Genomic DNA, 15,000 nt, shown 5'->3' on the forward strand with positions numbered 1-15,000 from the left:
ATGTTTGGCTATCCTAGACAGTCCATGTAAATAGAATTTCCCAAAAATCTGCAGTAAAATTCCCTCTGCTTCTGGGAATGACCCTTTCTTGTCATTTTGAAAAAAAGTGCAAAATGGACGAAATAACTTCAAATGTCCACTAAAAAGGACATGTTTTAAACACTTGAATACTAGGCTCAATTACACTTAAAATAACTCAAACAAAACTTCAACATGTTCATAAGAGTCTTAGAAATAAAATGCCAACAGCATTTCAAGGCAAAATGTCTTTGATAAAAAGTATTAAACACTTACTTTTCCTCTTCCCATAAAAAGTGCTTGCACTGAGGGAAGCCATTTTCGTCTACGGTGATGTCAAGGTAACAAACCCCCACCCCTACAAATTTGGTATCATTGGAAAGCTCTGAATGTCCTCTATAGAGCACAAAAAGAGTTAATGCAATTGGATGCACTGGGTGGGAGATATTTAGGTTTAGAAATGTCCTCTACAGAGGACAAATTTGAACTACTGGTAGTCAGGAGGATAAATGTATATCTATGTATATATGTATATGTAGGGGGGTGTGTGTGTGTGTATATATATATATATATATATGTGTGTGTGTGTGTATATATATATATATATATATATGTGTGTGTGTGTGTGTATATATGTGTATATATATATATATATATATATATATGTGTGTGTGTGTGTGTGTGTATATATGTATATATATATATATATATATATATATATATATATATATACACACACACATGCATACATACGTTTGTTCAGAGATTATCGACACCCGTTTGAAACTCTGTGCGTTTTTATTTTTTCAAAATCCGAGGGGCTGCTACACAGAACACAATTCCAATACCACTGTAAAAAAAAATCTGCGAAGCCGCGATAGGTGAAGCGTGATATTTTTTGATGATTTTAGCCCCGCAGGTAAACAAACACTTTAAAACGTTCTAATAAATCCCTTTTTTTGGTCCTCTACAATCAGCCAAGTCCCCATGTTTGTGCAGATCCAGCATAAGTGGAGGCGACTATATTCTGGTGAATGTCAGGGACATGGTGTCCACACAGAATTTGAGATGGTACATCTTCATAAGGTACCAAGTCAGTACAACCACCTGTCTGGCCTTCTTGACATCTTCAAATCAAAGACAGTAAGTGTCAAGAGCATTGTGTGGACAGTTCAATGTTATTTATCCATGGGTATCAGAGTTGTTTTCATTGCAGGCCGCATGGGTCCAGAATTGAAAACATACGGTGAATGTCATCATATGGCAAAATTGCTCTCTGATTTGATTATACTTATTAGGGCAGTAGCAACTCCTGCGAGGGCCTCGTTGTTACTGAGTTTAGCACTCTGAGACATACAAAAAGGTCAGCAGAAGCCAAATCCTAAAATGTATATGTAGTGACCCAAAATTTTTTTTTTCATTTTTTTTTTTAATGAACAATTTTGTCGCATTTTATGCACATTTACAGGCGTCTTTTCCGACCTTGTCCTTGAGGTTTCATCCAATTGACTTCATACTTGGTCTATTCCATCTCAAGACTTTGGACAATATATAATATATATGTGCATATTAGAATCTTGATTTTTCAACTTACCGTATTTTCGCAGTCATAGGACACGCTGCCTCAAAGGGCGCAACACCTGTTGAGGGTGCTATTTCTGTCTTTGAAGCACACACTGGGCGTGCCGCACGACTTGTAAGGCGCTAGCTCAGCTGCTTTTAGTATAGCAATTGCTCAGCTGCTTTTAGCATAGCAATAGCTCGGCTGCTCGCGCTGACTCAGCCCATGGCAATTCACTTTGCCTCAATGCCATAAGCAATCGCCACATTTCAAAGACAGTTGCCATGATACCATTGACAATCGCTATCATTAACAATGACTCTAACCAATAATAGGTATCATGGCAATAGTCTACAAGACTACGTCCGGGGAGGGACTTCACTGGTCACCACACTCCTTAGAGTCACGGTTTAAAAAAAAAAAAAAACTCAGCAAACAAAGAAATAAGATTAACACAAAACATGTATCTCTCATGCCATCAATATACCAAAAAGAAATAAAAATAACACAAAATGATATAGCAATGGCTTCTTGGGAGCCATTAGAGCAATGCCTTCTGGGAGCCACTCAGACTCAGCCAAATCACATGGCTGTTTAGAGAGATTTGCATGGCTGTTTAGAGAGATTTGCATGGCTGTTTAGAGAGATGTGCTGTTATGCTTTGGGCTTTTTGTCTGTTGTCTAAACCTGGGACGTTTCTTGCTTGCAATAACATAAATGATAAGACAGACTACAACATTGTGGACAGCTGCCCTTTTGTCCAGCTTTCTCCCACACCATCACCCAAACACCATAGTCACATAATGTATAGTCATGGTCACTTTGAAGCATAGATGACTCACACTTTGTCCAGCAGGGTGTGCTAACATGCACTCCGAACAGCCCAATGAGTAAAAGGGTTGATGGTCGCGAGTGATACTTTGTCCATATAATGAGCGCAGTCGCCTTACAAGGCGCTGTCTTAGTTTAGGGGAAGATTTGGGACTTTTAAGTGCGCCTTATGACTGCGAAAATACGGTACTTTGCCATACTGTATAACAGGGGTGAGACGCCAAATTTTGCATTTCATATTTTATTCACCACAAAAGAGGAAATGCTTAAAGGAACGGTTCAGCGAGGATGGCCCATTTTTAATTCCCTAATTTTTTTTTAATCAGAATAATCTATGTAACTAATATAAGTTATATTTTATCAAGTTGTTTTGGAGATCTCAGCTAACTATTCTTGCAATGCTTATTTTTGCTCTGCAGCCAGAAGTCAGAAACAGAATCCATCTTTTGCCCTACTGACTTTGGCTTCATGAGTGGCATTCAACAAAAGCTCCATGTCTGGCCTATTTTGACCTGATAACCTCCGTGGCCAGATACCAACTTATTGTCCTGGCAGCTGCAGTTGTATTAGATAGTTAGCTGCAGGTGTTAGCTGCCAGTGCTGGCTAGCTGCCTGTGAAGTTTGAAAAAGTTTTACTGTTGCAAAATTTCTGAAAGCTACGACCTATCCCTACCAGGATTCATATGCGCCGCCCCACTATTTTCCCTTTCAGCCTCTAAGACTATAAATGCAATCGGCACAATATTTTTGATCTTGTGTATAGGGTTAGTGCGTGCGTGCGTACGTGTGTGGCTTCTGTAGAACACAAAATACAAAATAAAATAAACATAAGCAGTTACATGTAAATGTCTCTACATAATGCTAATTAGCTTTGGTCCTACTTATACATAAAGTATAGTTCAAATAGTACCAGTAACATTAAACTTACCTCAGGGGTGCCCATTGCGTCGATCGCGGTCGACCGGTCGCTCGCGGTCGACCGGTCGCTCGCGGTCGACCGGTCGCTCGCAAAGGGGGTGTCGGACGATCGCATCACATACGCTAACGAGCAATATTAGCAGTTTCCATTCTGGTCCGTCTACTCTGAACCCAATAATAAAGTATAAAAACGATGGGAACATGTAGGCTAATTATTTTCACACTGCGTAAGGGGAGGATTTTTTAATTGCTTTGGCTCCGTGGCGGGGTGTCTCGCAATGGCTGAAGAACTCGCGGGCCAGGGTGAGGCGGGCGATGCGCGAAGGTATGCACTCGAAGTTTCAGCGCTGGAGAATGACCCGCGGGACGGAGGAGCCGTCCACCACCACAACCGGCAGCCGTCGTGCAAGCAATCATTAAGTCCGAGTACCCGTTCCAACATGCCTAATATTCATTGGGAGGTGTGCGCAAGGCTGGCTATCAGTAGCTCATGTCTGGACTGTATGATCGACTCATTCAGCACAAGTCATCAGTAAAGAAATGACAGACATGTGCACTAGTTGTATTGTGCAATATGGTTTCATGCAGTTATGCAAGCTATATCATTATATACTTAACCTATAAAGAATTATCATTCTATTTTCAAATAAATATATAAATAAGGTAGGTAGATCACTTGGACTTGGTTATTTTATAAGTAGCTTGCATGATGAAAAAGAGTGGGCACCCCTGATGCACATAAATGATCTATAATGACCAATAACACCTAACATTGTGAATTGGGGCAATTTGTCGAGGAACTCAACAATGTTAAGTTCCACTTCATCTGGTGATTAATGGGTTTTAAACATCCATCCATCCATCTTCTGTACCGCTTCTCCTCACTAGGGTTGCGGGGGTTGCTGGAGCCTATCCCAGCTATCTTCCGGCAGTAGGCGGGGGACACCCTGAACTGGTTGCTGGCCAATTGCAGGGCACACAGAGACAAACAACCATCCGCGCTCACACTCATACCTAGGGGCAATTTAGAGTGTTCAATCGACCTGCCATGCATGTTTTTGGAATGTGGGAGGAAACCGGAGTACCCGGAGGAAACCCACGCAAGCACGGGGAGACCATGCAAACTCCACACAGGATGGCCGGGATCGAACCCACGCCCGATGCTGTCTCTCACTGTGAGGCCATCGTGCTAACCAGTCGTCCACCGTGCCGCCGGGTTTTAGACATAGGTGGCCAAAACATGCCTAATTCACATTAAACTGCTCTAATAAACAAACCACCCAAGGGTGCTGGAACTGCACAAATGGAAAACAACTTGGGCTTTTTAACAGATTATCACAAAAATATTGTGGAAATTTTAAAAACACAATATTGACAATATTGTTCTTCCCTACTTGAGGAGGTGATAATGGCTTTTCTTCATAATAGCACACAATTATTTCAGTAAAATCCTAAATATTTTGCCAATTACTTTTAACTGCTAGTCAATGCTCGGACCCTAATAATGCATATTTTAAATGTGTTGTCACAGTTAACTTCTCTTCCTGTCTTTAGGGATACACCATATACCCCTTACCACCAATCAACGTTGCAATCCGTTTTACCTACATTCTTCAGGATTGGCAGCAGCATTCTTGGCCACTGCAGCCTCCTGGTAGGTTTATATTGTGAAGGTAATTATAAATGTGTCCTATCGGATGCATTCACAGATTTTGCCCCGGTTTATATGCTCAGCAGTCTTGATCACGTTGCAGATTACACTTTGCTTCATAACTCCATTGAACTCCTCTTTATCACAGGGGATACATTCTAGCACCCATGTATTAAAGCGCAAGTATCGTAGACAACACCTTGAGCAGGAAACGTCAGATTTTTTTTTTCTCTCAATGGGGGATCCCGACACGTTCCCAGGTTAACCATGAGATACAAACTAATTTTCCACCAACAAACACAAGATCCTTTACTTCCTGGTAATATGAATTCCTGTTAATACTAAGTTCCTGTGGCCGAGGTGGTTTGCATTTCCACAGAAAGGATATTTGAAGGGAAGGTTACTGTTGGAATTTATCTTTATATCAATGTTAGAATTTAACTTTAACCCAATGTAAACTCAAATCAGTAATCTGACTCCAATTTGCAACCTTACCCAACTCTCACTCATCCAACAATATGCGCGCTCGTTCTGCAATAGAAAGGTATCAGGAAGCCGGCATTTTCACGCACAAAGTGGATTTATTCCCAATACAGATTTTCTACATGGCACCTGGGTCTCGGGTCCCTCTCAATACAACTCTACACCTCTCTTGCCACCAGCGAATGTGTTCTACCTCCGAGTTGCCCAGTAATGATTCATACTATACAACATGCAAATGGCACAGAGACAAAGGCATCCTGGCATGATTCTATTGGCTATGTGTATTGCAGTTAACTTTAGCTCGCTCTCATTGGTCTTTCTCCTCCCGCCGAATCCCGTGGCTCCTCCTGCGTGCGATCCCCCGATGGCCGCTCCTTCCCGGAGTCATCTCGTCTCGCTCAGCACCTTCTGCTTCTAAAACATTCCATTCTTGCACAACCCCCGCAACCAGTTTCGCTTCACCAGTCACACTCTCAGCATTTTACAATATCACATTTTCATACATTGGATGCACCAACATCTAATGAACTATGTTAAGATCAAACTCTTATATTCCTTTAATAGTCAAATGTATGAAATCCTTTAAGTGTAACTGAAGTTTAGACCATGCTAATGACCAGACCCTCAGGATTGGAATGCAGGAAGATTGGATCACAGCTGCACCACAGGAGGTGTGAACGAGACCCCTCTGAAACAATGGACTTCCATGCCAGGATCACAAAAGTGGCTCCGAGCAGTCTACCCTTTGTTCTGTTTTAGATTGACTGCCATTTACATTATCCTTTAGTTACCCAAATAAGACGTATGTCGGGGAGGTGTTGTTTTATTGTTAGTTATTAATGACACCCTATGGCTCTTAAACATCATTGAAGTTAACAGAAAATGCTTCATACACTGACCTTTCACGTTAGTGTTTTACTGCACTGTATGGTCCGTATTAATCTAAATTTGTCCGCCCTTGTTCTGGTCCCTCACTCCTGTGTTCCTTGGGTAACCCTGCTACGAGCATAAACCCCTCAGGGACTTTTGCTCCTCGAATCATTGGGACACTCCAAACCCTCCACCACGATAAGGTGATGGCTCACATAGGGGATACCCCAGATATTCACTGAATATACATTGAAAGTTCAATATGCATCCCAATTCTCAAAAATGTTTGAAAAAAATGTTCGGTAATACTTTAATTGAAGTTTGTTCATAAGACTGTTATAAACATGACATGACACCTGTCATGAACATGAATGAATCCTTATGTCACTTTTGATGCAATGTTGACCAATCAAAAGTGACATAATTTAGTGAATGATACTTAATGACAGCTGTCATAAGGATTCATTCATGTTAATGACCGATGTCATGTCATGATAATGAAAGTCTTATGAACAAACTTGTGTTACAAAGTGTTACCAAATTTGCAATAATAGATAAGACCAACTCATAGAAAAAACAAATTACTATTTGACAATCAATATGGATTTAGAACAAACTTCTCAACTTCGCCATCTTTGACAGAACTCATTGAAAGCTTTACGGACTTCACAGACTAAGACAATTACAGTAAGTCTGTTTATTGATCTACAAAAGTCATTCGATGCTATAAATCATGACAGACAAACTAAAATAGAATGGGACAAGGGGGTCTGGCCTTGAATTGGATAAGAGGTCAATGTTGGGGCCTTGAATATCCACAGTGTACATTAATGATCTCTGTAATGTGTTCCAATTATTTTATATATATATATATATATATATATATATATAACTGTGCTGTTTGCAGATTATTCTAACATTCTATTTCTATTTTCTGGTGAGGAAATGGAGCAAATTTTGGAAATAATCACCTCAGCATTCTGAAAAATAAAACTCTGATTTGATGAAAACAATTTTGCAATATATTTTATGAAAACAAAATAAATGCCATTTTGGAATGTTTATACAAGGAAGCAAATAAATACATCATTAGAAAGCATGCAAATTAACTCAAATTCATTTGGGTAATGATGGACAAAAAAAGCTGGAAACAACACACAAAACACAATCCTGACAACTGGTGGGACACTTTTAAAAAATTACAGACTAAGCTCTGACGGAAGTAGATTTGTGTCTGTTTTTTTGGCAAGTTAAGTGTATTTCCCGTAATAACTAACTATTGGGTGGAAATGCGCATTTAAGTTTGCATCTGACTGGACAAATTAAAATAACATACAATTCCATTGGAAAATGATTGTATGTCTTTGTGATATGCATATTACATAGGCCATTACCACGGTATTGATATGTTTTCGATTAATTGTTCAGCCCTAATTTTACCCACAGTACATTTGACAAAAAAGAATAATGATAATCATCCATAATGTTGGCTTTTGTTGTTCTTTTTTTCTTTCTGGTTAAATAAAAGTTTTGAATGATTGTGTTTTATTTATGCTGTATTTTCAGTTAAAGCACTTTGAAAACATGTTTTTAAAGGAGCTACATCAGTAAAGTTATTATTGATACAAGGCTATAATTCAGTTTACTGATGCTCTATGTGGATTTTTGGCAGACTTTGACATTCTTGGTGGTGAGGTGGGAGTGGAGGAGTTTGGGAAGCTTCCATTTGGTGCATGTGAAGAAACAATCAGGTGAAATGATGTGTATATTCTAGCTGTTTTTATAACATTACAATAATTAAATACAGTGCAGTAAGAAAAGCATTGCAGTCTTCTCAAATTCTCTCTTTTTTGCAAAAGTCCAGCGAGCTGACCAGCTCTGCTCTTCAAAGAAAATTTGCGCTTCAGAAACCAAACCAAAATACATTATGAAGCAGTGAGTCATAGTGTCATTTCCATTGGAATGACTTTAATTCCCTCAGTGCAGCGCTGTTGTGCATCACTACTCAAACTCTTTTCCCATCTGTTATAAGGTTGGTGGATGTCAATTTAAATCAGTAGTAGGTTTCTGCTATGTAACTTAATCTAGCTCTGTACATATGAATGTACAGTCCCCTCCAAAAGTATTGGGACTGTAAGTTCAATTACTTTGTCTTTGTCTTCTGTATACTGTAGACCAAAGGTGCCCACTCTTTTTCAGCATGCGAGCTATTCATAAAATGACCAAGTCCAATCTATCCTCGTTTGGGCACGCCCACCACGGGGACAACAGGGTGCATGCGCCGCACACACCGTTGCTCACCGGCAGAACAAAACACAAACACGTCTGCTGTCATTCATCTCTGCTCACCCACACTGACACGCTTTCCTTTGACGGACCATGGCGACAGTGACACTCTGTAGACTACTTTGTTGTGATAGCAGCAAGCTGTTACAAGTAAAAAAGACACATGTTTGATAGAGTTTGTACTCGTGCTCCTGTATTAGAACCAAGACTACTATAAGTCTCTGTTGTTCAAATGTTTTTATTTTATGTTGCTTTATTATATAAAGCCACAACAGTCACTAAATACAATACAATACTAGAGAAAATTCTTTATTTAGATGTTTTGGTTCTCAGTTTATTTTGGAGCAATGAGCATTGATGCCACTGTTACCACTTTTACCACTTTTATCTGATTGGAATGCATAATCCTTAGTAGTCAATCAGAAACACCTTGCTATTGGGTGGAAACCATGTATGCCTATTTTAAAACAGACTAAAACCTTTTTGAGTTTTCGATGAATACATATACTAAATCTATACTAAAACATTTTTTTGCATTTCCGTCAACTAAGACTTTTTGAGTTTTCGTCGAATAAAACTAGACTAAAACCTTTTTTGAGTTTTTTGTCTACTAAAACGATCACGAATAGGAATGACTGTGACCAAAACTAATAAGCATTTTCGTCCAAAGGACTAAGACTAAATCTAAAATGCCTGCCAAAACAACGATAGGTACGGTATATATTGATGTACCTTGCATAACTGCATGAAACCATATAGCACAATACAACTAGTGCACATTTTCTGTCCTCATTTAACTGATGACTTCTGTTGAATAGAATGAGTCACAAGGATAGAGTCCGGACAGGAGCTGCTCATAGCCTTACACACACCTCCCAATGAACATTAGGCACATTGGACGGGTACTTGGACTTAATGTTCGCTCGTGTTACGGCTACCTATTGTGGTTGTGGACGGCTCATCCGTCCCGCGGTTCATTCTCCAACACTGGGGAAATTGCGAGCGCATGCCATCAGACATTGCCTGCTCCCCCCTGCGCCACATCCTTTCCAGCCAGTGAGAGACGCCCTGCCACGGAGGCCACCGTAAAACAAAAATTTCCCTCTCTCTCGCTATGTGGAAATATTTAGCTTCCATGTTCCCATTTCATTTTTTAACTTTATTCTTAGGTTTAAACTAGATGGAACAAAATTTAAACTGCTAATTTTGCTAGTTTGCTCCCTTGTATGTGCATGCACAGCAGGGTTCGAAGTTAACTTTAAAAACTGCTTGCCCATAGGGCAAGTGCCACTAAAATTTGCCTTGCCCGAGTGGCCAAATTACTTGCCCAACTTGGGCAAGTGACAATTTTTTTTCTCTTGCCCGAAGATTAAATTACCTTGCCCTTAGTGACTTTTTGTATGACAAAGTGTCTAATTACAAATTGCATGAATTTTTTGTTCGGACAGTTCCTGCCTGGAAAGAATTAAAATACGTTACAATCATAAGGGTTGCTTATATAAAAATGTATCATGTATTAACACATTAATTAGGTGTCTGCTGACCCAGGATTATGTTATTCCTTCATGAGTTCTATGTTGCAGACGTCGCAGGCATTAAGAAACAGTCAATGAAGCATATGTCCATAAGGAGCTGGCAGCTGGCAGGTAGAACTGGTCCTGTGAAAGCTAGACTAAGAATAAAATGTTTATGGTTGTAAAATGTGTGCCACAAATGTAAATAAACATATAATCTGATAAGAATAAATTAATCTTGTTTTCATCATCAACCATGAAACCCTACTCACAACAGCATGTATCATCCTGTGCAGTTATTGAAAATGTTAATTGTAGTTTTAATAATTAACAAATCTGCATGTTAAATTGGGAAAATGATATTACAGCAATCCAGATTATCAATTTTAAATCCAGGAGAGCCTATTAATTTAGTAATCACATGAGTAAATTATAAGTGTGAGAAATTTGTGTATTCCTTTAAGACCAGTGCCTGTGGTGCTGCCTCCATAAGTTTCATAGCATAACACAGAACACAGTCACTGACACTATGTCAGGTCACATCATGGAGCTAATGAATTAACAGCCAATAATCAAATATTACTCCCTTCCTTACTCACAACTGAATTGTCTACTTAAAAATATTCGAGCTATTTTAGTCATGTCAGAGGAATCCGAAATGTTCGGATTTGAACGAACTCGTCGCTACTTGTAAACATGCGCAGAAGGTAAGAAAACTTCCGGCTGTCAATTTTTGGCCGAAATCGTAGGTTTTTGTTGTGTTTTTCAAACTTCAAATGAGGATGCAACTACAGCGAGTTCCAATACTGCGGGATTCATTGACGTTCACTTTAACTCGACATTCACTGAACTAACTGATCCCTGTAGCGCCCGCCCATTGCCCCCGATAAGGCCAATGGACCATACCACAACATAAGGGGGTGTCTGGGTTAAACCATCACCATACAGTGCACACAAACAGATCACACCACAGTTTTCGTCGAAAATTAAAGATATTTGGCTGCTTTAAAAAATGCTTGCCCGGTCGGGTAAGTTTCCCATAATTTTACCTTGCCCGTGGCCAAATTTCACTTGCCCCAGGCAATCGGGAAGCGGTTCACCGCGAACCCTGCACAGTGAGGCATGCAACAGGTCTCTGACTGGCTGCTCTACATGTCAATACGATCGATGAGCTACAGATTGATCACGGTTGACCCAATGGGCACATCTTCTGTAGACATTTGGGTTTCAGATAAATTGGGGACTACAACACAACAGAGCGGCACGGTGGACGACTGGTTAGCACGATGGCCTCACAGCGCGGAGGTCGTAGGTTAGATTCCGGCTCCGGCCTTCCTGAGTGGAGTTTGCATGTTCTCCTCCTGCGTGGGTTTCCTCCGGGTACTCTGGTTTCCTACCACATTCCAAAAACATGCATGGCAGGTGATTGGACACTCTAAATTGCCCCTAGGTATGAGTGTGAGCGTGGATGGTTGTTTGTCTATGTGTGCCCTGCGATTGGCTGGCAACAAGTGCAGGGTGTCCCCCGCCTACTGTCCGAAGATAGCTGGGATGGGTTCCAGCACCCCCTACGACACTAGTGAGGAGAAGTGGTACAGATCAAGGATCGATATAACACAACAGTCCAGAATTCCAGATTTTATTTCATGGTGTCTAAACAACTTAATTTCATGCTCTTTAAACAACTAGATGTGTGAAACAACTCAGGATGGAGCTTTTCAAATTTCTGAACTTTTGTCTCATTCATCTTCTGATCGGAAACCCAAATGTCTTCAGTGTACAACAAAAACAAAACAATTGAACTGCCATTCCTATAACTTTGCGGGGTACTGTATGTATGTATGTGCAAAATGTACTTATATACATATGTATGTAGAGTGCCCTCCATTTTTATTGCCACTCCTGGTTAAGACGTTAAATCCTGACAATGAATTCATTTTGTATTGCAGAAGCATTGTCTCAGACTGAGAATTGTCGAAATGGTTCACAAGACAGAATCAAGCTAGATTGTGCAAAGAGAAACATCAGTCCCCCACATATCATGCTTTCAAAACTCATCTGAAAAATGTCTTAAATCCAGTCAATACAGTATTCATAAGAGTTGATTGGACTTCATGTCACATGATACCTATTATATATGTATACAGTAAGTATTCTCTAGTACGGAATCATATTTGCATTGTCAAATCTTTCCGTATAACAGAATTTCCTAATGTGGGAAACGACTACGGTACATGTGTCAAGTGTGCTGCCACTGCACTCTTTCTCACGCATGCACGCACACACCCTCACGTCGCACACAAGCTCGTTCGTCTCAATGCTCGCAACACCTGTATGAACGTGCAAGTATGCTAACAAAATACAGCTTTTTTTTTTTCATGAATGTTGAATATTGAAAACCCAGCATTTTAAGGACGTGTATGATTTTCAATGACAAAGTTTACTTTGCCTACATGAAAACCTGATAACATACACTGTAAATGATACTTTACCACAAAAAAAACAAAAAACTTTCTTTTCCTTTTGAAGTGAGCTTCATCTTTCAACCACTTGGCCTGACTTGACAGAAGGCTCCGTTTTGGACAATGATGTTTACAGGTAAGCAAGTCTTTCAAACTTATCATGACACTTTTTTCCATTAACACTTATTGTATTTTATTTTGTTTAAGGATAATCCCAGCAATACTACAATAACAAAATATTGGATAGTAATAAGAATAATATAAAAGGTCGGATTATTATTGATAAAAGTCCTAAAACAGTTTACCTACAATATTTTGTTGAGGATTACATCGATGATTTGAACAAAATGGGTAATCACTTAAGTACATATTTCGTAGATGTTGGTCCAATGCTGTAAAAAAAAACGGGTGGATATTGTTAACACGCGCAAAAACAAGCTGTCAACAGACTGTGAAGACAGATATAATGACAGTCAAATATATTACTGAAGCAATTATCCAGCAAATCACAACCACAGAAATCATCCTAATTCCAGAAAGCAGCATGCATATCAAGACTGCTGAAGTGGATTGAACTGGAGTTGGGCGACGATGATCAAACCCCCTAAATCACAGAGTCGGTCTATCAGGAAAGGAGTCGGAAGCGACAACGCCATCTTTGTTGCAGGTGTTGAGAATATCCCATTGCTGGTAAATCAACCTGTCTGCACGTACACAGCAGAGCTCTCTGTCAGGCCGATGGGGGTGAAGAAGCAGATCCCAGATGGCCTGACCAGGAACAATCAGACCCAACTCCCTGGCAAGTACAAAGTATAGTATTGCCAGTTCATACTTTGCCCACGGGTGATGTGGCCTATGAAGATCAGTGAAATCCCCTCCTCAGTGGTAAGCAAGATGGGCAGGTGGCAAACTCATTCATCAGGCAATGGTTGGTACGATCCCTCTCAGACTTGGGCCTCTTTGAATGGGAAGTACTCAATTGCCACAGCGATCCTCATACATGCAAAAAATGGTTCGGTTGGAACGGGAGTTGCGGGAATCCACTGACCAGCTGGTGATGGCAGATGGCACCCACATAAGCACAGGGAGAAAGTGGAAAGCCCAAGAAGAGGTTGACTTGGCAATCGTCAGGTTGAAACACGGCAGGGTGGTCGTCAGACTCCAGAAAGGTCCAGCGGGCGAGACTCCATTGTTCTGGTCAAAGGCTTCCAAGGATGAGCAAAAAACACTGTTGGTGGTGGAAGTGGCAAGATCTGAACAGGAACGCCTTAACGTCAAAGAAGTGTCCCAGAGCCAGCAAGGGAGTTGGACATTATGGGAAGGTCTGACCTGTGGAAGATCCCCCAAGCCAGGCTCGGCTTCCTGATCAGAGCAACATATGACACCATTGTCCCCGAAACCTCCACCAGTGGTTTGATACCGAAGAGACTTGTCCCCTTTGCAATAGTATCAATGCAAGCCTTCAGCATATCCTGTCCGCCTCTAGGATAGCGCTATCCTAAGGCCGCTACAGATGGCGACACGACCTAGCTGTCAGAGGTGGCAGAGGCATACAGACGGGTGGCAAACAGCAGACCTTCTGCCCCAAGCAGACATGTCACCGAAGCCGTCCCACCAATCACTAATCAACAAGCGATGTGCGGTCACAGTGTTACATCAAAACTAAATCTATCACCCCAAATCAACTGAATAGCATAACAGTGTATGACCAGCAAAATTCCGCCTCCCAGCCTACCATACAATACCTTAGTTTACATGCATGCACACTAAAACTGAAGAGAGCGTGGCTAGGTGTTTTTAAAAAGGCAACAGGAGCAAAACTGAGTTTGGTTGTATTTTATTGAACTATTTAACAATGTACTCACATTATTATTAATCAGTCATCATCCACAAATCCATCAAAATCGTCTTCTGTATCAGAAATAAACAGCTGGGCAAGTTCTCCCACAAACACGGCAGGTTCCCTCTCGTCATTGTCAGATTCCCTTGTTGCTGCTGCGTGCGGCTCCTTATGATGCCGGCTTTTGCGAAAGCCCTAACAACAGAGCTAGCAGACACGTTTGCCCATATAGGGGCATTGGGGGCTGCTTTGCACTGGGCGCGTGCCTTTGCGTTGTCATTCACGCCCATCTCCCCTCTCACGTCCGCCTGCTGTCGTTAGCCACGCCCGCCTTCTCTCTATATAAGCAGTGTACAGGCAGTTAATGTTCGCAGTCAGCCCAGCGGTGCACTTGGTGCACTTGGTCCACAAAATGGGCGCTCCGCCTCAAAAGGCGCCCTGGCTTTTTTGGACAAGTTTCAGGACTTTAAAGTGCGCCTTATGGCTGCGAAAATACGGTAATCAATATTTGCACAACACTACTGAGTTTGGAGATCCTCACAATAGTCGTTCTCAAAATGATATAT

The 15,000-nt window shown here is 40.8% G+C and overlaps 1 protein-coding gene across 3 annotated transcripts in view; it reads left to right on the forward strand.

The window, feature by feature from the left end:
- rab3gap1 (RAB3 GTPase activating protein subunit 1) overlaps positions 1-15,000 on the forward strand; it is an 88,746-nt gene that overhangs the window by 31,072 nt on the left and 42,674 nt on the right. For all 3 annotated transcript variants that reach the window (XM_088315533.1, XM_088315534.1, XM_088315535.1), the window contains exons 7-10: positions 996-1,161; positions 4,883-4,982; positions 8,005-8,083; positions 12,662-12,730. In XM_088315533.1, the coding sequence (XP_088171659.1) occupies positions 996-1,161; positions 4,883-4,982; positions 8,005-8,083; positions 12,662-12,730 (414 nt within the window). The remainder of the gene's footprint in view (positions 1-995; positions 1,162-4,882; positions 4,983-8,004; positions 8,084-12,661; positions 12,731-15,000) is intronic.

This window comes from Idiotropiscis lumnitzeri, chromosome 14 (genome assembly GCF_059441095.1).
Source record: "Idiotropiscis lumnitzeri isolate Australia: NSW breed Sydney's pygmy pipehorse chromosome 14, RoL_Ilum_1.0, whole genome shotgun sequence".
Classification (NCBI taxonomy): domain Eukaryota; kingdom Metazoa; phylum Chordata; class Actinopteri; order Syngnathiformes; family Syngnathidae; genus Idiotropiscis; species Idiotropiscis lumnitzeri.